The 24,240-nt window shown below is 49.4% G+C and overlaps 12 protein-coding genes across 12 annotated transcripts; 7 read left to right on the forward strand and 5 right to left on the reverse strand.

Annotated features, from left to right (window-relative positions):
* Positions 1 to 938: 938 nt before the first annotated feature.
* On the reverse strand, positions 939 to 1,925 carry FMAN_10334 (uncharacterized protein; the record flags this gene model as incomplete). The annotated part of the gene is made up of 1 exon (XM_041820997.1): positions 939 to 1,925. One exon carries the CDS (start codon positions 1,923 to 1,925, stop codon positions 939 to 941), a length of 987 nt encoding a protein of 328 aa, XP_041686822.1.
* Positions 1,926 to 4,345: 2,420 nt separating this feature from the next.
* On the reverse strand, positions 4,346 to 5,722 carry FMAN_10335 (uncharacterized protein; the record flags this gene model as incomplete). The annotated part of the gene is made up of 4 exons (XM_041820998.1): positions 4,346 to 5,151; positions 5,204 to 5,282; positions 5,334 to 5,590; positions 5,641 to 5,722. 4 exons carry the CDS (start codon positions 5,720 to 5,722, stop codon positions 4,346 to 4,348), a joined length of 1,224 nt encoding a protein of 407 aa, XP_041686823.1.
* A 722-nt stretch (positions 5,723 to 6,444) lies between these two features.
* On the forward strand, positions 6,445 to 7,146 carry FMAN_10336 (uncharacterized protein; the record flags this gene model as incomplete). Its single annotated transcript, XM_041820999.1, has 2 exons — positions 6,445 to 6,565; positions 6,638 to 7,146. 2 exons carry the CDS (start codon positions 6,445 to 6,447, stop codon positions 7,144 to 7,146), a joined length of 630 nt encoding a protein of 209 aa, XP_041686824.1.
* A 61-nt stretch (positions 7,147 to 7,207) lies between these two features.
* FMAN_10337 (uncharacterized protein) lies at positions 7,208 to 7,696 on the reverse strand (the record flags this gene model as incomplete). The annotated part of the gene is made up of 1 exon (XM_041821001.1): positions 7,208 to 7,696. One exon carries the CDS (start codon positions 7,694 to 7,696, stop codon positions 7,208 to 7,210), a length of 489 nt encoding a protein of 162 aa, XP_041686825.1.
* Positions 7,697 to 8,430: 734 nt separating this feature from the next.
* Positions 8,431 to 8,890, forward strand: FMAN_10338 (putative RPS20-ribosomal protein; the record flags this gene model as incomplete). The annotated part of the gene is made up of 3 exons (XM_041821002.1): positions 8,431 to 8,472; positions 8,529 to 8,796; positions 8,850 to 8,890. The coding sequence occupies 3 exons, from the start codon at positions 8,431 to 8,433 to the stop codon at positions 8,888 to 8,890; spliced, it is 351 nt and encodes a 116-aa protein (XP_041686826.1).
* Positions 8,891 to 10,418: 1,528 nt separating this feature from the next.
* Positions 10,419 to 12,953, forward strand: FMAN_10339 (uncharacterized protein; the record flags this gene model as incomplete). The annotated part of the gene is made up of 2 exons (XM_041821003.1): positions 10,419 to 12,818; positions 12,882 to 12,953. 2 exons carry the CDS (start codon positions 10,419 to 10,421, stop codon positions 12,951 to 12,953), a joined length of 2,472 nt encoding a protein of 823 aa, XP_041686827.1.
* Positions 12,954 to 14,113: 1,160 nt separating this feature from the next.
* On the forward strand, positions 14,114 to 14,616 carry FMAN_10340 (Histone H4; the record flags this gene model as incomplete). The annotated part of the gene is made up of 3 exons (XM_041821004.1): positions 14,114 to 14,123; positions 14,260 to 14,397; positions 14,453 to 14,616. 3 exons carry the CDS (start codon positions 14,114 to 14,116, stop codon positions 14,614 to 14,616), a joined length of 312 nt encoding a protein of 103 aa, XP_041686828.1.
* Positions 14,617 to 14,969: 353 nt separating this feature from the next.
* Positions 14,970 to 15,566, reverse strand: FMAN_10341 (uncharacterized protein; the record flags this gene model as incomplete). Its single annotated transcript, XM_041821005.1, has 2 exons — positions 14,970 to 15,273; positions 15,382 to 15,566. The coding sequence occupies 2 exons, from the start codon at positions 15,564 to 15,566 to the stop codon at positions 14,970 to 14,972; spliced, it is 489 nt and encodes a 162-aa protein (XP_041686829.1).
* A 436-nt stretch (positions 15,567 to 16,002) lies between these two features.
* FMAN_10342 (putative ribosomal protein YmL31 precursor) lies at positions 16,003 to 16,536 on the forward strand (the record flags this gene model as incomplete). The annotated part of the gene is made up of 1 exon (XM_041821006.1): positions 16,003 to 16,536. One exon carries the CDS (start codon positions 16,003 to 16,005, stop codon positions 16,534 to 16,536), a length of 534 nt encoding a protein of 177 aa, XP_041686830.1.
* A 251-nt stretch (positions 16,537 to 16,787) lies between these two features.
* On the reverse strand, positions 16,788 to 17,434 carry FMAN_10343 (putative nuclear cap binding protein subunit 2; the record flags this gene model as incomplete). Its single annotated transcript, XM_041821007.1, has 3 exons — positions 16,788 to 17,145; positions 17,222 to 17,319; positions 17,369 to 17,434. The coding sequence occupies 3 exons, from the start codon at positions 17,432 to 17,434 to the stop codon at positions 16,788 to 16,790; spliced, it is 522 nt and encodes a 173-aa protein (XP_041686831.1).
* A 440-nt stretch (positions 17,435 to 17,874) lies between these two features.
* On the forward strand, positions 17,875 to 20,600 carry FMAN_10344 (uncharacterized protein; the record flags this gene model as incomplete). The annotated part of the gene is made up of 2 exons (XM_041821008.1): positions 17,875 to 18,219; positions 18,273 to 20,600. The coding sequence occupies 2 exons, from the start codon at positions 17,875 to 17,877 to the stop codon at positions 20,598 to 20,600; spliced, it is 2,673 nt and encodes an 890-aa protein (XP_041686832.1).
* A 1,431-nt stretch (positions 20,601 to 22,031) lies between these two features.
* FMAN_10345 (uncharacterized protein) lies at positions 22,032 to 23,305 on the forward strand (the record flags this gene model as incomplete). Its single annotated transcript, XM_041821009.1, has 2 exons — positions 22,032 to 22,125; positions 22,197 to 23,305. 2 exons carry the CDS (start codon positions 22,032 to 22,034, stop codon positions 23,303 to 23,305), a joined length of 1,203 nt encoding a protein of 400 aa, XP_041686833.1.
* Positions 23,306 to 24,240: the final 935 nt, after the last annotated feature.

Genomic DNA, 24,240 nt, shown 5'->3' on the forward strand with positions numbered 1-24,240 from the left:
ATATGTACTGAATGTCACGGTCTCGAGTCTTCTTACCTATAGGGATCTCTGTAGCCATTATGTATGCTCAATTTCCAGCTCTTATTAAATGGTATTATATTTCAATGAGAAGTGTACTTACGTCAGTTCCACCTACGCCAGTGGTTGCGGTATTACACTGGACTCTAGGGTAAGCATGCCGGGAACATAATTTCCTTCATCTAGAGTTCCATTATCAGTTTCTGTTGAGTCAACAATATGGTCTGTGTGAAATTCGATATGGATTGTTCCTCTTGTTGGAGATGGTATGTTAAAAGTGATTTGAGCTCTCACGGCGAAAGCCATCCAGCGTCGTCAACTTTGATCATAGGACATGTAAACCACATAGAGATACAATTCAACAGCGGGCAAGTGTTGACATGGTTGAGATCCAAGACCAGTTGACACAGTTGTAACTCTGACGCTAAATGGAAGGATATCGGCAAAGAAACAAAGTCCTAGAGAGATAGACACTAAAATCACAATATGCCAAACTTCACCCCTAATTGCAGCCTATACATCGGGAACGTAAGGGTAAGATCGTGAACAAAGTTGAGCTTAGAGACAGGAAGCAAGAGTCAAACCACACAGGGAATTCATAATTTAGTAGCCAGTAAGTGACAAGGTGACAGCTTTAGCCGTTATCCCTCTGTTTAAATTGCCGTGTAATCATGCTAACGTACTCGCCGAGATGCTTTGCAGCAACAGCAATTGATATTGCACCAGTTCGCAAGCGCGCCAGTGCGCGCAAGCGTTTAAAATACCCAGTATGCCAAAAGTCCATGCGATGAATTGTCTTCAATGCGCCAAACTCCGGCTCGATGCGAGTCCCCCTTAACGCCTGCCATTTGATCATTATCCCTCATGACGCATCCCAAACCTTGCCAAGACAACATATAATACTCCATATTGAAAGCAGATCACTGAGCCTTCTTTCTTCTGCCGCCACGTGTTCTCTTCTTGGGCTCTTCAATCTCCTCATCACTTGAGCTCTCCTGCTTGGCCTTTGATCTACTACCCTCCTTCTCGTTCTCGACGCGACTGACAATGTCACGAAGGAAATCCCACTGCTCATCGGCCTCGACTACATGTTTGAGCATTGGTGCTGTGACTCTCTTAGAACCCTTCTCCTTGGCCACGTCGGCGCTCTTCGTAACGAGTTGGATCATAAAAAGTTCAAGAGCCTTGCCCACAGCGATCGGGGTCTGCTGTGCAACCTTTCCAACCTCCTCATCAGCCTGCATAATTCGTTTGATCCTGGCAGTTGGAAACTTGGTTCGAACGGGGGATGGGTCGATAGCGGGCGCCGCAGGCGGCGCGGCTTTGCGCGGAGGCATATCTGTATCAAAAGGTATAGCACCGAATGTCGAAGCGAGCTCTGTTGCGCCAGTTCCCACTAGTGGTGCGTAGGATGTGTCGTACGCAGCCGCGTTGGAAAGCGGAGTTTGCTCTGGATAGGCTTGGCCGTACGGCGCAGGTCGCGCCGGAGTGTGGTGTAGTGACCGTGTGTGTGAAGAGGCAAAAGTATCCTCGAATCCGTTACCAGAAGAGGGGCGTTTGTCTGGTGAAGAATGGACGTAGGGGTCTTGGATTGAAGAATGTCGCGACCGGTAAGATTGATATTCTGGTCTTGTAGATTTTAGTTGTGATGATGCTTGCTGGTAGTCGACTTGTGGCCGGTACTTAGAATCATATATACCGCCGTTATTGTTAAAATTTAAGGATGGTGGAACATAAGAAGAAAAAGAAGTAGATCTGGTGTAGGTTGGGGACTCTGCTTTATATTCGTAGCCCGGGCTAAAGTGACTGTCAGGCTGTGGATGATGGAGCTCGTCCTGAGTGGGGCCACTTGAATAAAAAGAAGAGAGGTCCGGAGACTTTGGGGCATAGCTGTCGTCAGTCGACATAATAAATAATTTTTTCTGGTCCGCGGTGTTTGTAGCGGAATGATTAGGATTAGGTATGGTGGGGGCTTGCACGCCGAAGCGGCCGGGATAATATTGTTTTTGTCCAGCAGCGAACGAATAGAGACCCGTTGCAATGCAAACCCGAGCTGGTCCTCTTTGATAGGTAGTGTTGTGGATAACGTAGATGCTTGGCAGTACAGTCGAATGAAACAACGGGAGTGATTCGAGAATAGGTAGGTAGTCAATACCAAGAATAAGAGGACGTCAGAACAAGTTTAGTACAGCGCCTCTGATGAACGTTTGTAGCAGAAGCTACTTTGTTTGACCAAGGACAATCAAAACCAAGTTGTGGATATCGAGGATGGATAAAAGTGGCTTTGTTTGTCGAGTTGTTTCTTTGTGCAAGTTGCTGTGCTTGTGGTTGGTTGGTCAGTTAAAAGGTATTTGTATAAGGTATCCAAGAATAGCAGGTAGTAGTATGATAAATGTAGGTAGGCAATATGGTGTCTAAGGAGAAACAAAGCGATCAAACTGAAGGAACGTCGCGTTCTTATTATATCAGACAAATCCAATGAACAAGACGGACCTGCTCACACTTGTCGGGTGCCAATAGGAACCGTGCGCAAAGTGAACAGGGGGAGTAAGAAGAAGAGGTTTAGCTCACGAATCAGCAAGCTCGAGCTCCCGTCTCGGACTGGGTTGGGAATGACGATGTGATTGACGTGATGGTGGACTACAAGGTTGCCACATATAGGCTGGTAGGATAAGGGCGATGAACTTGGTAGACAAGTATGGAGTGAAAGAAGACAAACAGCTAATCTACATACCTTTTTAAGAACTAACTGTTAACCTATAAGTGGAAGCGGTTGGTTGCAGTGCAGTGAGAGAGAGGGGCGGCGGGTTGCCAGGGGCTGTGTGTAAGACCCCTTGTTATTGAGATGGCCACCCGACAAAATCCCCTGTTGGATGGAGGTTGTACAAAACGCGGGTGAAATGAGGCTCGGGAAGTAATAGTGCGCGTGTCAAACGACAAGGCAGAAAGTGTTGAGTCTCAGGTAAGTAAGTTCACGCCGGTTAGTGATTGAGCTGATGATTACCACTGAGGTAGACTGAACACCTCAGTGGACAAAGGCTGAGATCTGAAAGGAGGTGATGTGGAAATGGCGGCTCCGTTGGTAGATTATCGATTATCTTGTTTGAACCGACAATTCTTTTTTTTGGTTGACAGAGAGTTTCAAGATGAGGATGGTGTAAGTAAGTCTTTGATGAGTGCAACGAATAGCGGAGTAAGCGTAGGATCCCGGGAACGGAAAACAAGTAAAGCTTCTCAAGAATGTGGTCATGAATCGCTTTCGCAACGTTGATCAGGGGCGTTATTTGAACGTCAGCGTCAGAAGTTAGTTGGCAATCGTCTTCGACACAGCGGCGGCAAAATGGCGATGGCGGGGGAAACGAGGGAATGCCGGGCGTTTATATGCACAAATGGACGCAGCCTGCCCTGAACGCGGGGACTTGCTCTCTGCCTGGGTACAAAGTGACTTCCACCCAAACCCCAAATCAGAGACGACGGCGTCTCAAGCTGATCCCTCAGATCGATAGGAACCATCCAGGGGGATCCTTCCCACGCCATGCACCCACTACGTAGGTAGGTACTTTAAAAGTTTCAGGGCAGGAACGAGCTGGATATGCAGATATGGTACGTGCTTACCACGTGCGCCCCACACCGTAATTCAGTATCATTTACACTTTACGCGTTTCTCAACGATACCTACTGCTACACGCTTCGTCTATAATACCTATTATTCGCTCTTCCTTTCTCTAATCGACTTGCCCATATCTCGAAGCTCGCGATGCAATGTTGGTTCTCTGACTGTGGGCTACCTTAGTAGCTATCCTCCTCAGCAGAGACACATCACAGGCATTTCGTGTTCAGCCTCAAACATAACATAAACATGGCTGACGCTATCTGCTTTACAAGTTATGCCTAATATCAGCCGCATGTTCCACCTGCGCGCCTGTGGAGCCCATACCTGGGCCATTCTCCAACGAATATGCTGAAATGCAGCGCTGATTCAGATCCTAGAGTGACTGGCATGGCTAAGATGCCTTGTGGCAGCCCCAGGCGCTCACTTCAGGCTCCCATCATTGAGATGCACCCGCAACATCATCAGTGACCTATGGGCTGGCTCATGGACACGCCACCTCTGAACTTCAGCAGGCAGATACATCAATCTCTACCAAGTGAGTTCCACTATTTTCCATCTGCATATCTTCTTCTGCCTCTGCTTCCTAGTGATGATACACGTTGAGCTTTAATTCCTGAGCCGGCCTGGTGAGGACGAAACCGAGTTTTGTACTATGGTTCCTGAATCACCAACTACGGGCCTCGTCTATGAAAATTTACTTGATCTAATCTGATTTTATACTCTATCCCCGTTCAGCGTACCCCATTCAAGCATTCGTCTTCTAATCTCCTTGACAGCAGCTCGAAGTCCTTGCAGCCTCTTATCCTCTGTACTGGATAGGAATAGTGAGGCTACTGGCCACGCATGAATTCCTCCGTCGAATTTCTGTCCTTCAGCTTGAATCCCAATTTTGGCTTGTCGCTTGAGAAATTCTTCAATATCCGGCGCGAATACTTCCTCTTCTCCAAAGACGATGAAGTATCCTCGTTCGGGACTGGCTGCTCTCCAGAGCCCCTCATCGACGCAGTCACCGGGGGAAGCCGGTTGCTGTTGGACCATGTCCTCTCCAGCATACTCATGTGCATATTTCCACAAGGTTCTCTTGTCCAAGAAATCACTTTTGGAGCTGTAGTGTAAATTGGACATCAGCGTTATCCACGGCGAAATCAGTGTAGCCATACGCGGGAGAGGCAGATGAGGTGGATCCACATCCGAGAGGCCGCTCCGGATGTTGACCTTGATGCCCTTCTTGTCTTGATTGCCAGCCTGAGCGCCCAACTCGAGCAACAAGCTGAGAATCAGTGAGCCGCCAGCCGAATCTCCTGAAACGCAGATCTTGGATGCGTCTTGCACGACTTCAAGCACATGCTTGTAACCTTCAAGTGCCTCCAGGACCTGCCTTGGGTAAACTTGATCAGGCACCAAAGTATACTCGAGTGCAAATATTGCAGGGTTATTAAATCCAGCCTCAATAAGGAGGTGATGCCAGGCCATGAGGAATTCGAGGTAAAAGTAACTTGAGCCCATCAAGAATCCACCACCTTGTGATAATCAGCAATGTGAGCACATGGTTAGTAACTGTTCCAAGCATACCATGTGCATAGTAAAGGACAAAATCTGGACGATGTTCCGGTTGATGCATAATCCAAGTGCCCTTGGACTTGATATCTCCCTGCTGCAGTTAGCCACCGCATCACAGCCATAGCGAGAAATGGAAACCAACTTTTCCTATGTGGTATTCCCTGTAGTGAACTGGAGATTTGACATAGCCATGGCGAAGCATGCGCCAGTGAATAAATGGTAACGCAACATGTTTGCCGAAGAAGACTCGCCCAACCTTGGCGGGGATATTGGAGAAGGCATAGCGCACGCAACGTATCACAAGATCCTCAAACACAGTAGCTGTCTGAGTAAACGCAAGTTGGCGAGTTGAATGAGTCAGATAGCGGTCAGTGACGAACTCATAAGGAAGTCGAATCACTATGTTGAATGAGTTAGACTGGCATAACATGTAATGAGGGATTACCAACGCAGAAATGGTAGGGCCCTGAGACCCGTGAATAATGTCAGAAAGAATCCAGCGTGCCATATGAGTTGAGGTGCAAGAAACATAAGAAATACTCCACAGTCAACGAGGCTTACAGGACCAAGGATCATGACGAGGACGGCTTTTCTTGATGGCAGAGTCGTTTCATGAGGTGTGAAAGGGAATTACGGGTAGGTTTCCTCCCTCTAATTGAATGTCTTTGTGGCAACAATGATCGAAAGTTCAATTGGCTACAAATTGTGATCATATGGCTCCAATTAGCCCAGTTTGAGTTGATCGTAAATGGTCCCTGACGTGTTGAAGAAGATATGAGATCGATGATGGAGGGGGCTGACGTTGGTTCAATAGACTGGATTTGAAACTCTGGGCTGGCGCAGCTTCTTAACGATTGATAAGAGGCCACCCACTCTTCACATGTGATGACCCGTTTTGAGAATTATCTCTAAGCAATCACAACTAGTACTCAACAGGAGCACTTACTTAAGGATATTTTGGTTTCCTCGTCCATGTGAAGACGATGGCTCCCGTCGTTCCATTGTTTGTAGTCGCTGACATAAGCCTACTGGGGCCAACTTCTCACCGCATGAGCACCACGATGGCCAGGTACCTACCTATTCGAGCCTATAAGTTCAGAACTTCATTTCCCGTAAATCATAACGTTCAGCGCCATATCTCCCATAACACGGGTACCTTACAAACACGCACCAGAAAATCGATAGCAACCCCCCATCTCAAGTGGCAGACGAGATCTTTCAGACTCTCCATATCCTCAACAACCTGCTACGACATGGGCGAGAACCCTCCAGAAGAAGCGCCCTTCCCTCTGACAGAAGTCGACAGATGGGTCCTCTCTCAGACTGATGAGGAGTTTCACAAACATGATTGGGAGGAGTTAAAGGAGATTATCAGTAAGCAGCTCTATTTAAAATCTAGTCAACATTCTCTGCTCTGTTTCAAGCCCAGCCATTGACATTGGACAGGGACGAACAACCTCTCTGTCCTGAAGCGCAAGCCCTCTGACCTTCGTCGATATATGGCTTGGACTGCAGAGACCAAAGCAGAATATGGCTCCATGACGAATTATCTTCTTGTAAACCGCCTGCCTCAGGAATGGGGAAACCCGCCATTCACACCAAGATCTACCGCCCCATTCGAGGACCCTTCGGACTACCGCATCTTGATCAATGACTGGCCTTACGGATTGGAACCGGGCATTAGACACATTGTCGTGTGGTTGCGCACAACTGTACCTACGGACTCCGAGACTGGTGATATGACACCCGAGAGCAGGGCTTTGGTCCAGTCGTTCATCAAAAAGACATTCATCGATGCTCTGGGTCCAAACGGAGAGAGCAGCGTGTTGTGGTTTAAGAATTGGGTTGCCCTTCAAAGTGTACGGGCCTTAGAACATATTCATGTCCTAGTCCGCAATGTGGACGATGATACCCTGGAGCGCTGGACTGGAGAAGGTCCGAAACAGAAGCCTTAGACAGCCAATAGACTTAGAATCCCAGGAGAGATCTAATAGCCCGTAATGAGAGTTGGGAAATTTAAGCTGCCCGACGTGCTCTGCGATTTCCTTGGGGAGCTGCACCAGCACCATCGCCCGCACCTTGGAATTCGGCCATCTTCTGCTTTCCCATGCCTAGTAACCCACTTCCCAAGTACACGCCATATGCCGGAAGAATAAGCCACAGAAACCAAGCTTTATTTCCGAAGATAATGACGAAGATTACTGCAGCCCAGGTAACCCAGATTACGTCGAACATGTATTCGGTCAAGCCAGGAGAGGATAGGTCTTCGCCAGAGGTACGCAGGGCGCGTGTAGTTGGGTCGTACTTCGGTCGACCGGAAGCCTCGAGAATGTACTCGCAGATGATGGCAGGCGCAGAAAGGAGAACGTAAAGCCAGATAGAGCGAGCACGGAAGAGGAAGTGAGAAAGGAGGAAGAGGGCGTTGACGATAAGAGAACCGACGTGCAAGTTGTTAAGTGCCGCCGCGTTGGATTTGGCGCGGTCCTTTTTCGCTTTCTGAGCCATTGTATATGAGTACTAGTGAATACGCTCAGGTTGATACAGAACTAGGTAGCTGCACAGTGGTGATAGCTGAGAGCACGTAGCTGTTAGGCCGATCAAGCTGAAGTGTTCACAGAAGAAGTGAGAAGTGGAATGACGATGCTGATGACAGGGGAGAACTACTAAGGTAAGGTAGCAATTCCACCGATCTGATTGGTACCTCCACTTGCCGGGGTAACAAAACCTTTAGACATCAAATATGCATGCGAAAATTAACTGGTCCAAATACCCAATAAGATATATTGACTTTACCTAAGTATTTTCGTCACTTGGGACATCAGTCCTAAGTTTTCTTACCTCGTCTAGCCGTCATGGGTTGATGAGATGAGGTTGCTCTATTACAGCTCACAAGACTACCGATGAAATGAGAAGCTTGAGGGACTGGAAATACTTTATTAGTTACAGGGAATAGGATTCGAGTACTTGTATGAACTTTCCGAGTTCGCGTACCGAGATCTTATGTTTGATCAAGCTTCTGGTGCATTTTAGCTCTAGCTGTTTGCCAGTCCCATGAAGCTCTTAGATCCCGTCACGTGCAGGAACTGGCGATAAGCGATAAGCGCACAACTTTTTGATAATTGGGGCTTAATTGTCAACTAAACACTTCTACAACAAAAGGAATCAATCTCTCATCCCTCCCAGGCCGTCATCACGTTACCGTTGCAGTCACTTTTGCCGAGTCTTGACAGCCATTCACAATGTCTCACCAGAAGAACGAGAAGGACGTCGGTGACGCTCCCGTACGTCGATATCACCGTGAAGTGAACCGCTGGCATGATGCTAACGCCCACAACAGAAGAGCCACCGTATCCGAATCACTCTGACCAGCCGAAAGGTCCAGTCTCTCGAGAAGGTCAGCGCTGAGCTCATTGAGCGTGCCCGCAGCAAGGGCCTCACCATCAAGGGCCCCGTCCGTCTGCCCACCAAGAACCTCAAGATCACCACCCGCAAGACCCCTTGTGGTGAGGGTTCCAAGACCTGGGATTCCTACGAGCTCCGCGTCCACAAGCGCCTTATCGACCTCCACGCCCCCACCGAGGTTGTCAAGTCCGTCATCGTCAACAGTAAGGGATCCCGCCGCCTGAAAAGATCCGGGCAGAGTCTAACCGTGTTACAGTCGAGGCCGGTGTCGAGGTTGAGGTTACCATCGCTGCTTAAATGTGGTTACTGTCCTAGTCAGTGGTCGATTTGCTCGGCTTCGTCCTGACATTGTGAAGGAAGGGAATGATGGGAACATCAAGATCTTGCTCACAGCAAGAGTGGTGGATATAGGATACTCAGTTATGATTAATGAATCTCTGGGAACCTCGTGTGTTCTACCATTCAAAACTATGAAGATCACTGATATTGCTGTATTGTATGATATGTAATAACTTTGACTCGGCATATTTGCGAATAGTGCTCCGTACTCAACTCGATTTTAACCACGAGCTGTTGATTTGGTAAGCATCCATGTACGAATCGAACTCAACTTAGTTCACTTATATGTGGACGCAGCAATGCACCGCAGATGGTTATTCAGTTTGTACCAACCAATCAAATAAAGTAAAAGCAAGATATGGACAGACTGCTAGAGACAATCTTGCTTTAGGTACCTAATCAGTGCTAATAAAGGAATAATTCTTGAGACAAACCAGGCATTATTTCTTTTGACTCAAGGTACCCACTATACCTAAGGTTAGTGGGATACCTGCCACTCTTTAGACTGTAGGTACCTAGGTAGGGAAGGAAATGTCGAATTTAGCTGGGAACTTATGGAAGAGACAGTCTGCAGGTACGGATGCCAGGAGCGAAATCTCAGTGGCTAGAAGGACCGAGACAATGTAGTCTTGGTACTTGAGACCACACCTGATACACGAGCGATAGCAGGTAGACATACTTGGTGGCTGGTTGCTAGGCGCAACCCTGAGCCAATCATATCAATTCCGTCACGACAGTAGGTACCGCGCGCTTGGCCAATCCGTCACCACCAAACATTCAAAGCCTGTTTCACGCAAGCACGCCCATAACGTTCACTGCACCTTCTACTACCTACAGCATCCCCTAGGGTCAGGCTGAGTTTGCAACCCGTTCAATACCATGAGCAACTCATATCGAAGTCGTATTAGCTGGTAGCAGGGAAATTTCTTCTCTTTCTTCGTCCCTTCTATACTTTTGAGCTTCCTTCAGTTCCATCTTCATCAACAATTCTCGCTGTCTCGCTCGCTCGCTAGGACCCACCGTTCCCGTTCACGAAAGGTTGCTCGCCTTTAACGACTCCATACTTGTGACGACCTCTTGCTCCTTTCCTAGGCCGCGACATAACAAAGGCTACCTTAGATCGACAGAATTGCCTTGCGTTTCGCATCTCTTTGTTGTTTTCTTGATCATTAATTCGTTTCACGACGCTGGTACCCACTACGACTGCCCAGCGACTGACCCACGACTGCTTTGTTTTCTTTCGATTTTGGCTGGTCCCCGCCACTCACGCGAACGGCTTAGCACGAGAATAAACAACTGCTTGGTTCAGAAGACCATTGTTGGTCGCCGACTGAAGGGTCTATTCCCATTGAATCATTTTATTCCGATCTTGTCCATCGATTATCTCATGGCCAGAACACATCGTTAGGCAACTCCGTCAGCGCCATCACCGTCCGAAACCCCGAGCATCCTTCTAAAACCTCATCACTGGACAGCAACATTTAGTATGGCGCCCACTCCGGCAGTCACCAGTGGCCTTTTAAGACAAACGATATACTATCATCTTGATAATGCCTCCTACCACAACGGCCTGTTCTTCGCCGAACGCTTGCTGGCGCAGGATCCCAGATCTAACGAGTCTACATACCTCTATGCTCTATGCCACTTGCGACTCGGCGACTTTCGCTCAGCCTACGACGTTGGCAAGCCCATAGGATACCGTGGCGTGCATCTGGGGTGTGCTTGGGTTTTTGCTCAAGCATGCTTGGCCCTTGAACGATTTAAGGATGGCATCTCCGCCTTGGAGAAAGCCCGAAGTCTCTGGGCATCGAAATGCAGCTTAGGGAAGCATAGCGCAACCACCAGAACCGCTCTTCCTGATGCGCCTGCAGTTCTTTGTCTTCTAGGACGACTCCATCGCGCATATGACGACAAGAAGAAGGCCGTCTCCTGTTTCGAAGAGGCTCTTCAGCTGAATCCTTTCATGTGGGATGCTTTCGAAGCGCTATGCGACCTTGGCGTTACCGTCCGTGTGCCCAACGTTTTCAAGACCAGCGATACGCTAGTACATGGCTTCGATGTGGAAACAAGCCCTTTGATATCAAGAGAAGGATCTGTACCAATCGTTACAGATATCCCCATGAAGAAGTCCCAACGGAATGCTACAATGGATGTTGCAAGCGATCCCTTCAGCTCCAGTCATTCCCCAACAATCCATGAGCTTACTAACGGCGACTCTGGCCAGGAAGTCGATAAGAGCGAATTTATGCAGAAGATCCAAGAGGGACGCATGCGCTATGCGACATCGACTAACAGCAGCTCTGGTTTTGACGGCATGGAGACGCCTCCAGGTACGATATCTTCGGTTACGACATCATCTCGCATTGGCCATTCCCATGAGCCTCCTCAGGCTCCACCTCGAAGGACGCGGCATGCCCAAGCTATCGACCAGGCGCAGGAGGCACCCCCACGAATGAATTATCGCATAGGATCTCGACGCACAAGGGCTCAAGACAAGGGGCTACCAGAACAATCTACAGAAAATGTGATGACTGACGCGTCTAACGCCGCACCCTCAGCATCATTGCGATCGTCTATACCGGCGGCGGAAAGAAAACGGACTATATCGGGGCACCCAGCACAGCGAACGGCAAACTCAGAAGAGCCAGCGACGACTCGACGTAGTGCAAGGCTCAACATGTTTAGACCATCGTCCAAAGCAAACTCGGGGGCGGCTGGGATGGGCACTGCGGCTGTCAGGGAGCTGAAGAAGGCTCGGCCCCCAATTTCTCGGATTGTTCGACCTGGATCAAGTGGCTCTAGTGTTGGCCGTGTGGTTAGTGGTAATCGCAAACCTCTCGAAGAGGCACAAGCCGACATGGATCACAGCGAGCTACCGAAAGCCAAGGAGATCCCCCCTCCACCGCCGGTGCACAAGACATCAGAGCTTGATGCTCAGAAGATCGAAGAAGGACTTAGATGGCTGCTCGACCTTGTCATGAAGCTAGCAAACGGATACTACTCATTATCCCAGTTCCAATGTACCGAGAGCCTTCAGCATTTTCAATCGCTTCCGATGTCTCACCAAAACACACCGTGGGTTTTGGCACAGATGGGTCGAGCTCACTTTGAGCAAGCTTCATATGCCGAGTCTGAGAAGTTCTTCAGGAAGATGCGTGTGCAAGCACCTTCAAGACTCGAGGATATGGAGGTATACTCTACAGTTCTCTGGCATCTAAGAAGGGAGACGGACCTTTCTTTTCTGGCACATGAGTTGGTGGATTCCGCATGGCTTTCACCACAGGCTTGGTGTGCGTTGGGGAATGCTTGGTCATTGGCACGCGACCATGAACAAGCACTCAAGTGTTTCAAGCGAGCTACTCAACTAGATCCCAAATTCGCTTATGCTTTCACCTTGCAAGGACACGAGCACGTTACCAACGAAGAATATGATAAGGCACTGACGGCATATCGTCAAGCAATATCAGCCGACCGACGCCATTACAATGCCTACTATGGCATAGGAAGGGTCCAGGAACGTCTCGGCGCTTACGATAAGGCGTACACGCACTTCCATGCAGCTCAGAGCATCAACCCCAACAATGCAGTGCTGATAACTTGCATTGGAACAGTGCTAGAGAAGCAGAAACAAATAATGCCTGCTCTGCAAGCTTATAGCAAAGCAGTTGACCTCGCACCTCGTGCAGCCCAAACTCGATACAAGAAGGCCAGAGCACTGCTTGCTGTTGGCCAATTAGATGCGGCGCAAAAAGAGCTGATGATACTCAAGGACCTGGCGCCAGATGAGGCCACAGTTCACTTCCTCCTCGGCAAACTGTATAGAAGCATGGGCGAAAAGCAGCTCTCAGTGCGTCACTTTACTATTGCCCTTGCCCTGGACCCCAAGGTAAGCTAGTAGAATACCAGAACTATGTGCTGTTATGTTACATTCATACTGACAACTAAACAGGCAAGTCAACAAATCAAAGAAGCGATTGAGAGTTTCGAGGACGACGTGGAGATGGACGACTCGATGATGTGATGATTGTAATGAACATTGCGATATTAACGAGTCTGCACTTGCGTTTGGTAGCCTTGGTTTTTGGGACAATCGGCATAATGAAGTATATGGGATGTGGTGGCACTGATTCGTATTGCGAGGGTCGAATATATGGGATGAGGACCGGCGGTCGGCGCTACTGTTGACTTTGTTACGAGAGCATGGGCATGGCACCGGCGTTTTCTGGTATGAATAGGCTTCTTAAGCGGCCTGACTTGCGCGTGCTGTGCAAATGGAGAAAGCGACTTTGCTTTTATGTATATGTACCATGGGCAGCATACATTCACGCGTTGAGGTACCTGTACATTACGAGAATAGGCATTCAGAGAGGCGGCGAGTTGATGGATAGATACCCTGACAATCAGAGTAAAAAAGGTTGAGCCCATTGTTGTTGCGAAATCGCGTCTCGATAGACTTGTTGTGTCGTGATGAGGCTACCTGAATAGTACAGGTTGGTATAAAAGCTACTAGGTACCCACTAACTTTATGCAACAAGAGCTTCAACTGTAAAACGATGTCGAAGTGAATACTGTTTTTTCAGTAGATGTATCTGCATGCCCAAGGCATTCCAACATTACATTATTTGAGCAGTTTCAAGAAAAAGAGTCAACTTGACTCGAGCGCTTTTTTTTTTTTTTTTTTCCCCCTAAAATCAGCTGAGCTACCTGATGAGAATGGAAGAGCAACAGTGGCGCAACTCAATGCACTTTGTCCTCAAAGAACCGGTCGCCGACCCACTCCCCCAAGTCCCCCTCCAGCTCCAAATTCTGGCTGCAGCTGGACCTGCCTGGCACGACGGGAGTGATCTGAGTTATCAGCCAATCAAAAAATCGAACCACAACATCTCTCACGCGGATATCCGAAAGCGGTAAAGCGCTTCAATTATAGCGAATTTGGTGCCCATTTTTTCACTGATTCTGCCCGCATTTTAGCAGTGATTTCTGGCGCCTACAGTTGTTGTTTTTTACTGATTGCCTACACGTATTTATTCCTCCCCTTCTCGCCCCTCCCCGCGGTGTTTTTTTTTCCTTTCACTCTTCCCACTCCGCATCTTCAACGCGTCTCAACGTCATTTACAACATCGCGACAACGCGTCACTTTCATCTCTTTTCATCAAGACTTTATCTCCTTCATCTATCATCATGACTGGACGTAAGTACTTTCTCTTGTCTTTGATGCATTCCTCAGCTTCGATGCTTGGTCGTCGGTGCTGACCATGCTGACGCGTTGATGAACTGCATTCAACACCAAGCTTCGATCATCAACAAGTACTGACGCTTCATGTTAGGTGGCAAGGGCGGCAAGGGTCTCGGCAAGGGTGGTGCCAAGCGTCACCGAAAGATTTTGCGAGACAACATTCAAGGAATCACCAAGCCCGCCATCCGACGTCTCGCTCGTCGCGGCGGTGTCAAGCGTATTTCTGCTAGTAAGTTAACCTGAATGCATTTCTACATTATGAACATGCTAACATTGTGCCTTAGTGATCTACGAGGAGACCCGTGGTGTTCTCAAGACCTTCCTCGAGGGTGTCATTCGTGATGCTGTCACCTACACTGAGCATGCCAAGCGCAAGACCGTTACTTCCCTTGACGTCGTCTATGCTCTCAAGCGACAGGGACGTACCCTCTACGGTTTCGGTGGTTAAACGGTTCTCTGCCTTGCTTAATGGCTCGCTCTTGAGAAGGATTATTCAGTTGCGCCAATACGGCACTGGGATGGATGTATTTGACTAAGGCGTTGGGGAAACGGATATGATATTACCATAGGCGTCATGGAAGACGACCTTGCAAATGAATACCACATTGAACATTGATCACTTCATAATTCTCCATCACTCCAGACGTCTATACTCATCGTGATTTATGAAATGGCCACAACGTTACGGCTAGTTTAACATAGAGAACTCAGACACCTGTATCAAGAGATGACACAGATTTAATGCATTGTATTAAGTTGCAAACATGGTATCATAAGAACGCGAAGCTTTCCTGTCAACATTCAAAGGTATTTCCTCCCAGCAGCCGCTACCCTCGTTCTGAAAACCGGGCTACGCACCTCCATGTTGGCGCGGTAGAAGGGACTCATGATAGCCTTGACCCAGTTCTCATAAACTTCCGTAAAGAACATTTTGATGGCTTCTTCGGTAGCTGGACTTGTGGGATTAGCCCCGATGGCAGTTGATGACCGTGATGATGTTCCTGTCGGGATGATGGGTTGATGGAGCAGGAGAAATTTGACGTTGCCGGCGGTGACGAAGCATGATATGTAGTTGTTAAAGAACTTGTCAATACACTTGAGATACCTGCAGAAGAACCAGAGTTTAGTATCATGTCGCGTCGTGTCCTTTGTCTGTGAGTCGGCCGTGGGCTACCCCTTGCCTGCTCCAAAGCCACCGTCGGGCATAACTCACATCTGTCCATGTGACCACTGGACCTCCTCTGCAATATCAAGACTCGAATGTAAGATGAACTGGTTCAAGTGACGGACTTGATCGCTGAAGCGCGACTGGCCGTCACCGCCCTGTTTAGAGGTGCCAAACTCATGCTCGAATAGAGGGTTGTCCTGAGTGCCGACAATGGCGAAGTAGTAACTCATGGTGCTGTGTGTTGCGTCCGCCGCGCTCCAGCAATATCCTTTGGTTTCGCTGAATGGTGGCGATTCATTCGAAGGCGCCGTGTTAATGCTGTCGATACTGTCGCATACCCTTCTTATAAAATGAACTGGATGAATGAATCGACGTCTGCATTGCTCTGGGCTGTTTAGGTCGGTAGTCTAAGCCAGCTAAATGGAAGCTTCCCCACTGGATGGATACCTTACCACCCCCACTGAGACGCCGCCCACTGTATCCGGCCCTCGCAATGTTCCGCTAAGCTTCTCCGCCTAGGTAGGTAGGTATGCAGCCAACAGCCTTCCTGCGCTAAGCGTCTGCGCGGCTCAACAGCCGCCGGCTACCGGGAAAAAGTTGACGGTCATTCGACAATAACCAAAAGACTCCTCTGATTGTATCTCCTTACCGCAACGCTATTCGACAATGTTCGGCGCATTCCGCATCACGAATCCTCTCTCAGGTGGCCTTCTTTGGAAAATCCCCTGGCGGTTGTCCAAGTTCCAGAAACGCCGCCATCGACTTCGCCTGCGAGCCGTCGACAATGTTGTAGCGACTGTCGATGCAGCTCTCGCCAAGAAAGGACAGACCCTCGAAGCTCTTGAGCGATGGAAGGCTGAGATGCCCACCGAGGCCGAGATGCTACCAAAGGACAAATATACCATGTTCGATCGCAAGGCCAAGCGTTACCGCAAGGGCATTCACAGTATGCCACTCTGCTTAGATTACCCAATTGCCCAGATTTCAATGTTGACAATTGCACAGAACTGCCCAAGTGGACAAGGGTTTCCCAGCGAATCAACCCTCCTGGCTACTAAAAAGTCGATTTTGCAGAATTGGAAGCAGGACAATCGAGTTGAGGATCTAACGGAGAACGGCGTATTCATCCCATGGCGGGAATTGCAGGCAGATCCGCATTGGGATCTATGTACAACACCAATGTTTCACCTACGAACTTGAGAGGCAATGTGACGACCGCATTTCCCGATATGATACAAAACAAACGGCTTGGGAGACGGTATTAAATGCTGGTGAAGGAGCAGACCGGTGGTATGCGTTGGGATAGAAGATGAGGAAAGAAATACCATATATGCACATAGAAGAGGGAATGCAGTTATTGTCCCAAATATCGAAGGCTCTGTGTCTGAAAATCTAAGGGTATCGAGTCCAAATCGGCTGTCAAGGACAACCGCCGCTTCCCTACTGTCCAATTACTTCCCCTCGGCGTACTCGTCTCGCTCTTCGGCTTGTATCGCCCTGCCAACACCTCCCCTGCCCTCATCGAAGTCCTCACGGTACTCGTCGCGAACTTGACCACCAGATTTGCCACGGCCAAATTGACGTCCCTCTTCAAAGCCGGGATCCAGGTCGGTACGGATGACGCGCTCGTCGAGCTTGGTGCCGCCAATGTATTTTAGGCAGTCCAGGGCGTCCTGGTGTGTGTAGTACTCAACAAAGCAGAAACCGCAAGGCGTTTTGTTGAAGCGGTCGAGACCCATGATAAGGCGTTTGATCTCGCCGCACTTTGCGAAAAGTTCATAGACCTGCTCTTCGGTTGTGTAGAAGGATCTGTTGGTGCGATGAAAGTCAGCCTTATGCGATTGATCGCTATGGCGTTACAAGCATTGTAGCGAGGGAAACATACAGGTTGCCGACGTAGAGGGTTGTGGCATTGGCTAGAGGGTCAGCCTGGGGCTCTGAAGGCTGGTCCTGGTCGTCATCGCGATCGCGTCTCCTCTTGTTCTAGCACGGTGTTAATAAGTGGCTCGAAAAGCGTGGGCAGATATCATACGCGGTTCTGGTAGTAGGCGCTCGGCCTGTCGAGGCGCTCTACAGTGTTTCTGACGCCTGGTCGCATCGTCTTGTGACCTTCACTTATCGCGGATTTCGAAGATGAACCGGCAAGGTCTCAGATTTATCAGAATGGGTAATTGTGCGCGATGAGGTATGGTAGATGTTTCTTGAGCTTCAATAGTTGAGATGATGGATGTTGGTGTAACAAGAGCAGCCTTGCCTTGGAGAGTGGGCCCTGCAGACAGGTGTGGCGGTGCGTGTGGCATTCACTTATACCCTGCCTCTTGATGCTGTAGTAACAAGCGCTAAAGCTTTGAGTGACGGATCGTCCGCCAGCCCCAGGCCTTCAGCCTCGTTATTTTTCTTCCCAAACATTCAAAGATCGCGACTTGCGCTCAGCTACAATTACTCTGAGCAGCTCATATAGCTCGCATTCTCACCTCATCAGCTTCGCGAAACTTTGCAAACATCTTTGCAGACGGAGCTTGGCACTGTCCTCTCGCCATGCCTAAGGTCAAGAGCTATTCGGCAGCTTGGCTGTCCAGCAACGCTCTCGGCCATCGTCTGTTTGAGCCATCATCTGAGGCGTCCAAGTCTCGTAGTCTTGAGTCAGCATATTCTTCCAAGAAGAAAACTATTCCTGGTCCGCGACGAACCATTGCTCATCGAGGAACTGAAGTATTTGCTGCTGTTGGTCGCGAAATCCGTTGGGGTGATCTTGCGTACTTGAAGGATGAATGGACAAATCGTTATCCAAAGAGAGGATCATCGCAGGGCATTCGCATCAAGCGCGAGGACTCCACACAGCCATTCGATAATGAGAGCCTAGAGAACGCTGCTGGATTAAGGGTATGTTCGAGCATCATGACTTATAAATCGGTAGCTAACCTGCCACTCCGCAGACAATCAAGACTCCCGTTGCCGACGACATTCGACAGCTGATAATGTCCCCGAACTCGAACTTTTTGGCCATTCTCACCACACATACTGTCCATATCTGCGTGCTCCCTGACCCCTCACACCTTACCAGTGAAGATGCTGGCCCTCTTAAACCAAAGATCTTCACGCTTGGTCCAACCACTCACGTTACCTCTCGATCTCCTATCGTATCAGCCCTCTGGCATCCTTTGGGTGTCAGTGGCTCTTGTATCGTTACGACTACCGCGGATGCCATCGTACGTGTATGGGAATTGTCTACCACTGATCGATGGTCCTTCGACTCACCTACGACGTCTGTCGATCTGAAGAAACTGGTGGACGGTACCACTCTGGATCAGGACTTTTCTGCCTCAACAGCAGCCACCAATACGGCATTCTCACCTGATTCGTTCGAAATGGAGGTGGCTGCTGCCAGTTTCTCTACTAAAGGGGCTGGCGGTTGGAACCCAATGACGTTGTGGGTGGCCATGCGAGAAGGAGATGTGTACGCCTTGTGTCCTTTGCTTCCTCAGAAATGGGCGCCTCCCCCAACACTAATCCCTTCTCTGTCGGTATCGATCGTCACTACTGTTGCAAGTATCGAGGATGATCCGGATGTTGGAGAGCAGGAAAAGTTACTTGCCCAACAGCAATTAGAATGGATGGGAGAGCTAGATTCTCAAGAGCCAACAATCATGGAGGGGCCGATTGGCGAGCCTATGATGGAGATTTATACGCGACCAACTCGACCGGGAATCATTCCTCGCCTGCAAGGCCCTTTTGAACTTCAGTCAGATCCTGACACAGGTGATGAGCTGGATACGTCGGTTACTGATATGCTCGTCATCGGCAAGAAGACAGAAACGGAGCAGCTTATGACGGGCGAAGAAGAAGATTTGGATATGGATGACGGGGATCAGGAAGGCCTGTCTCTAACTGTGCTCTGCCTCGTGTCAACGAGCGGCCAAGTTCGCGTATATCTTGATCTCGAGGGTGTCCAGGCCCAATGGCTGCCACCCAAGAACAAGAATAAACTTGGCCGGCTGCTCGCCGAAGCTGAAACCCCGTCTCTACTTTCCTTCCAGGCCATTGATACCATGACACCCGTGGAAGTGAATGAGGATAGCTGGCCAGTTTTCAGCAACGACGTCACATCTCGCTACAACTTCTTTGTCACACACCATGCTGCGATCACATTTATTTCTCTCACTTCCTGGATCTTTCGTCTAGAGAGTGAGCTGAATGGAGATTCCGAAGCAGGAACTGACTTTAGAATTGGCCTGCTTGTCAACTCTCAGTCTACAAGGGATCGCATCTACTCGCAACCCACTGCAGATATTGCGGTGCCCTTAGCTGCATGCAATGTTCTGCGAGACCCTGATGTTGGCTACTTTCTCCTCTCAGCGACTCCCTACGAGCCCATCGCCCTGACCTTCGACACACCAGAAGTCGACCTTGCTCCGATTCGTCAAGAAAGCCCCAGCTATGAACGGGAAGCTAGTATGGCGCCCCTGGACTTTTATGAGCCTCGCCCCGTGTTCAACCCGTCTCATACATTTGATGAGGGTTCTGCTCTGCCTACACTGCTTGAGAGGCTCCGCACGTCCCGTCACAAGACGGTCGTCAACCAGGAAGTAAGATTAAGCCCGCTTACGTTGCAAATCTTTACCGATGCGCATAAGGTCTTGGCAGACGAGACGCATCGCCTTGGAATGGCTGCGGCTGAGGTATTCCGGCGATGTGAACTTCTTCAGAGTGAGCTTAAGCAACAAGTCATGAAGGCGAACGAGGTAAAGGGTAAGATCGACACAATTAACGGGTCGCACCGTGATGGAGAGGCGGATAATGCCATGTACGATCGGCGAGTTACTGCAGCAAGGGACCGCCAGGAGCGGCTGACTGGGCGCCTTGAAAACCTACGCAAGATTGTAGGTAAGGCGACCACGCGTGACTTAAGTGCCAAGGAACGTGCCTTTGTTGAGGAAGTGAAGTCCATGGAAGCCAGCGTCTCGGCTCCGGATTACGCGGAGCTGGCATCAGGCAAATCCAAGGCGACACCGGCACAGGCTAAGCAGTTGTGGAAACGTCTGGAAGACATTAAGCACCTGCAGGCTGACCTTACTGCCGAAGTGGAGGCAATGAACAAGGCGACAGGGGAGACGGATGGGCCCGCCACACCTTCGGCCGAGTTACGGATCCCACAAGAGGTTCGCCGGGCGAAGTTGCAGCAGGTCCAAGGACTTCTATCGAGAGAAACAGCCTTGGTGGATGCTGTCACTGCACGACTGGAACGGCTGCAAACCAGTGTCTGAAACTGATATATATGTACGATACCTACGACTCTGCAGAGTATAATAAGAAGAAGTGCTTCCGTTGGATTATCTATCCATTCCCTTATTCCTTGACAATACTCTCCAGGACAAGCATTCCTTGCAATGCGAGGCAAGTGAAGTAGTCAAAGCTAAGACTGTGTCTCATTGGCATCTCTACACATTGAAGCCAGCCGAGAGGGGCAATTCGAAGTTAAGGCAGAGATCGTCATAGCAACAATTGCATATACACGACTCTGTCGAGCAGATATCCTGGATACCGAGACAACTCGACCAAAAGCAAAAACGATTGACAAAGGAAACAAGGTCTTTGGCATCCCTATCTATAACTCCGCGGCAACACAATTGGGCTGACAAGCCCTCCTTTCCTTTTTTTTATCATCAGCGAAATATATTGCTTTGTTGAGTAAGTTGAGTTAAGTAAGACAGGCTGGTTCGTTGTGGACCAATCATTCTCACGAGGCGAATGGCAGCCATGAAACAATCAACTTGGCCGAGCTTTCTTGTGCCTATGGACATGGTGATTGTGTGTTTGGTTTATCGAGCGTTTGCTAATTGTTTTTTCTCTCTCTTTCTAGTTTGTGCATGATTTGCTAGAATAGAAGCGAGAACAAAGCTCGGAAACCAAGAAAGAAGAAGGTTATTTGGTTTTGGTTTTGTGGTTGTGTGACAAGCTGAAGGACAGACACACACACACACACACGACACAACACAACAAGGCAGAAACTTGAGGACGGCTGGGTGCTTACCACACACGAACAATACAGGGAGATCCTTGAGTATCTACTGGCCCAAAGGGATTGCCTTGAATGCAACCTGCAGGCTTTCGGAATGCATAGTGTCCGTTCCTAGTATCAGCCATTGGCCATTAGCCCTTGGAACAATGCCTGTTTTGGTTTCTCACGGATAGCCACGATATTCCACGACGTGTCTTCTCATGAGGTTCTACCAAGGCGCTTCGTGGTATCACGATTACGAATTGTCTGCTGTTGGGCTCTACCAGACTTACACGGCATGAATCACGAGAAATGGCCTCGGTAACGGGAATCAAAGTCAGGGCATCGCGGCCTTTGCGCGACGTTTGTTTTGCAAGCCATTGTGCCCTATACTGCTCGGCTATACATACCTCCCAAAAACGGGGATAGACATGACTGGCCGCCTTATTCCATATGGGGGCGTCATCTATCGGCTTGCTAGAAACACATTCCCTGCAGGCTCTTGTTTGGGTGTGAGGTATTTGGTACACAAAGATGCTTTTGACACTGGGCGTTCCACACCACAGCCACCGGATTTGTTCCTACATAAAGGTATTGGATTGCACTTCCACTTCCGATCTTACAAAGTTCAACTCCAACACGCCATCCCATCTGTTCAGCACATTGAGCAGTCCTCTACCAAGCCCTCTCTTCATCAATGACCTTGTTGCGTCGAGCCTGTCAGGATCCAGCACTTCCACCTCAGTCAGATATGGCACATCATCCTATGGATTACAAGGGTCTCGTTCAGCGTGAGTCTGAACCCTAACTCAGCTGTGGCTGATTGATTTCTGAATACGTTACTGACTTGACCGGACTAAAGAGAACTGCCGCATGTCCGCCGAAAGCTCAGATGCTGACTTCCAAGTCCTGACTCGGATCGACCTAAGTCGTCAGTGGCACGCTTTCGTTCTCAAGACAGAAGGCGGGAAACGCATCAAATATCTTGAGGAGAAGGCCCCTCGACTTGAGCGTGCGCTCGAACTGCTTCACGAGGCCTCGGCTCGTTTGGTAGATCAGTATGTGACTTGTCACGGCTACGATCTTCCTCCTGGTACTGCCAAGAGCTCATCTGGTATGCGTGGTGGTTCAGTGAAACCAGATGTCATTGCTTGTAGTTCCTCTGACAGTGAAGCCTTCGCCTCGGACTCTGACGATTCTGCACTTCCTCCCCGTCGCTCCCACCGAGGAAGCCATCGCAGTGGCCGAGCAGAGGGCGAGGCAACCAACACACGACCAGGCCGAGCAGAGGCAGATTCAGGTAGCGAGAGTGATGAGCCTACTAGCCGCCGTACCCCTTTTTGGGTATCTCCTCCTCGTCCAACAGGAATGCCACCTCACGGTCATCCTCCCCCCCCTCAACCATGGGGTTATTCGATGCTACAGGCACCAGCACCAGCACCAGCACCAGCACCAATCTCTGCCCCTATTCCCGGCATCCGACCAGGCCACTCGATGGTTCCTCCGCCACCAGGTAGAAAGATTCCTATTCCTATTCCGCCCATGGTTGGCAAGTCGTATCCTGCACGTCTCAACATTACCTGGGCAGGCAATGGAAAGAGGAACATGCTTGTGAACGTCTCACCAACTGTCCACTACCTGCAGCAAGTAGCAGTCAACGAGGCAAACATGCGCCCTACCGGGTTTGTCAACTCGTCTTCCGCGCCGTACCTCCCTCTGCCGAATCATTCTAGCAATGGTCACGCTCTTCTCAGAGCCATGGTACGCCGTGTCACGCTGGACGAGGACGAAACTTATGAGATTGCGGCTTTTGGAAATGACTTGTCTGCCCTGTTCCGCAGTAGTTCGAGCATCCCCAAGTTCGAAATTGAAATCATCAACGCCAACGTTGTCCCCATATTCCCCCCCATGCCTCCTCCGCGTCCTGCCTCGGTTGCCTCCTCGCGAAGCAGCGTCGAAATAGCGGGTTAGAACATGAAGTTACTTTGCACCACCCACAAAGCACTGAGGACAGTGCCACACAGTCTTTTCAGAGGGTAATCGTGTATCAGTGAGCATACGGCTGAGGCGAAACGGGTTGCATAGGCGTGTTAAACTAGGGTACTGAGACGGGGGTTTTGGATGACAAGAAGTGTCTGGCATTTAACAGACTGTGCACATTGGGTCACTGGCGCGTTGCTGAGCTAGGGAGATTTTATTTCTTAGCCATTCTTCACTAAACTTGTCAGCACTAGGTAGAATGGTACTTTATCAATAGAGTTGTCGTTGTTGGACTTGACTTTACAACCATCAACGGAAACCGGAACGGTTGCACATCAGGCATCTGGCCGTCTGTGCCTGTTAGCTAGAGGAAACCTTAGTGTGCGTTCTGCAGATTCGAACCGTTACCCCTGATACTTGCACTCGTGTTACTGCAGGCCTGTGCGAATATAATGACGAGTAACATTAGAGGTCGATAATCTGACACTGCGTCTAGATCCATGCTCCTATTGGCAGGATAATTCAAGACCATGAATTGAGTGACTAAGACCTAGCTCAGCTCCCGCCTCACTTTAATAGCACATGACGGCAGCTACTTGAGCTTTACCACTGCAACGCACTATAATCGATGATCATGGCCTCATGGAGATGGCAGAATCAAAGGTAACTAATCGACGCTAGGAGGACATTCGATAAAGGAGGGAGTTGTTGAATGAGGCGGTAAAGAACGTGTGGCTGATATGCAGTCTAGTGCAGCTTCAAGCAGGGATTTGACACGGGAAACAGGGATTCTTCAAGCTAGTGAGGACGAATATCATGAATACTCTTGACCATATCACAAGATGAAAATGTGAGATATGCCACAAATTTGGGTGAAGACAAAGGGTACCGCCGCGCTGATGATGATGATGATGATGATGATGATG

This window comes from Fusarium mangiferae, assembly GCF_900044065.1.
Source record: "Fusarium mangiferae strain MRC7560 genome assembly, contig: FMAN_scaffold011, whole genome shotgun sequence".
Classification (NCBI taxonomy): Eukaryota; Fungi; Ascomycota; class Sordariomycetes; order Hypocreales; family Nectriaceae; genus Fusarium; species Fusarium mangiferae.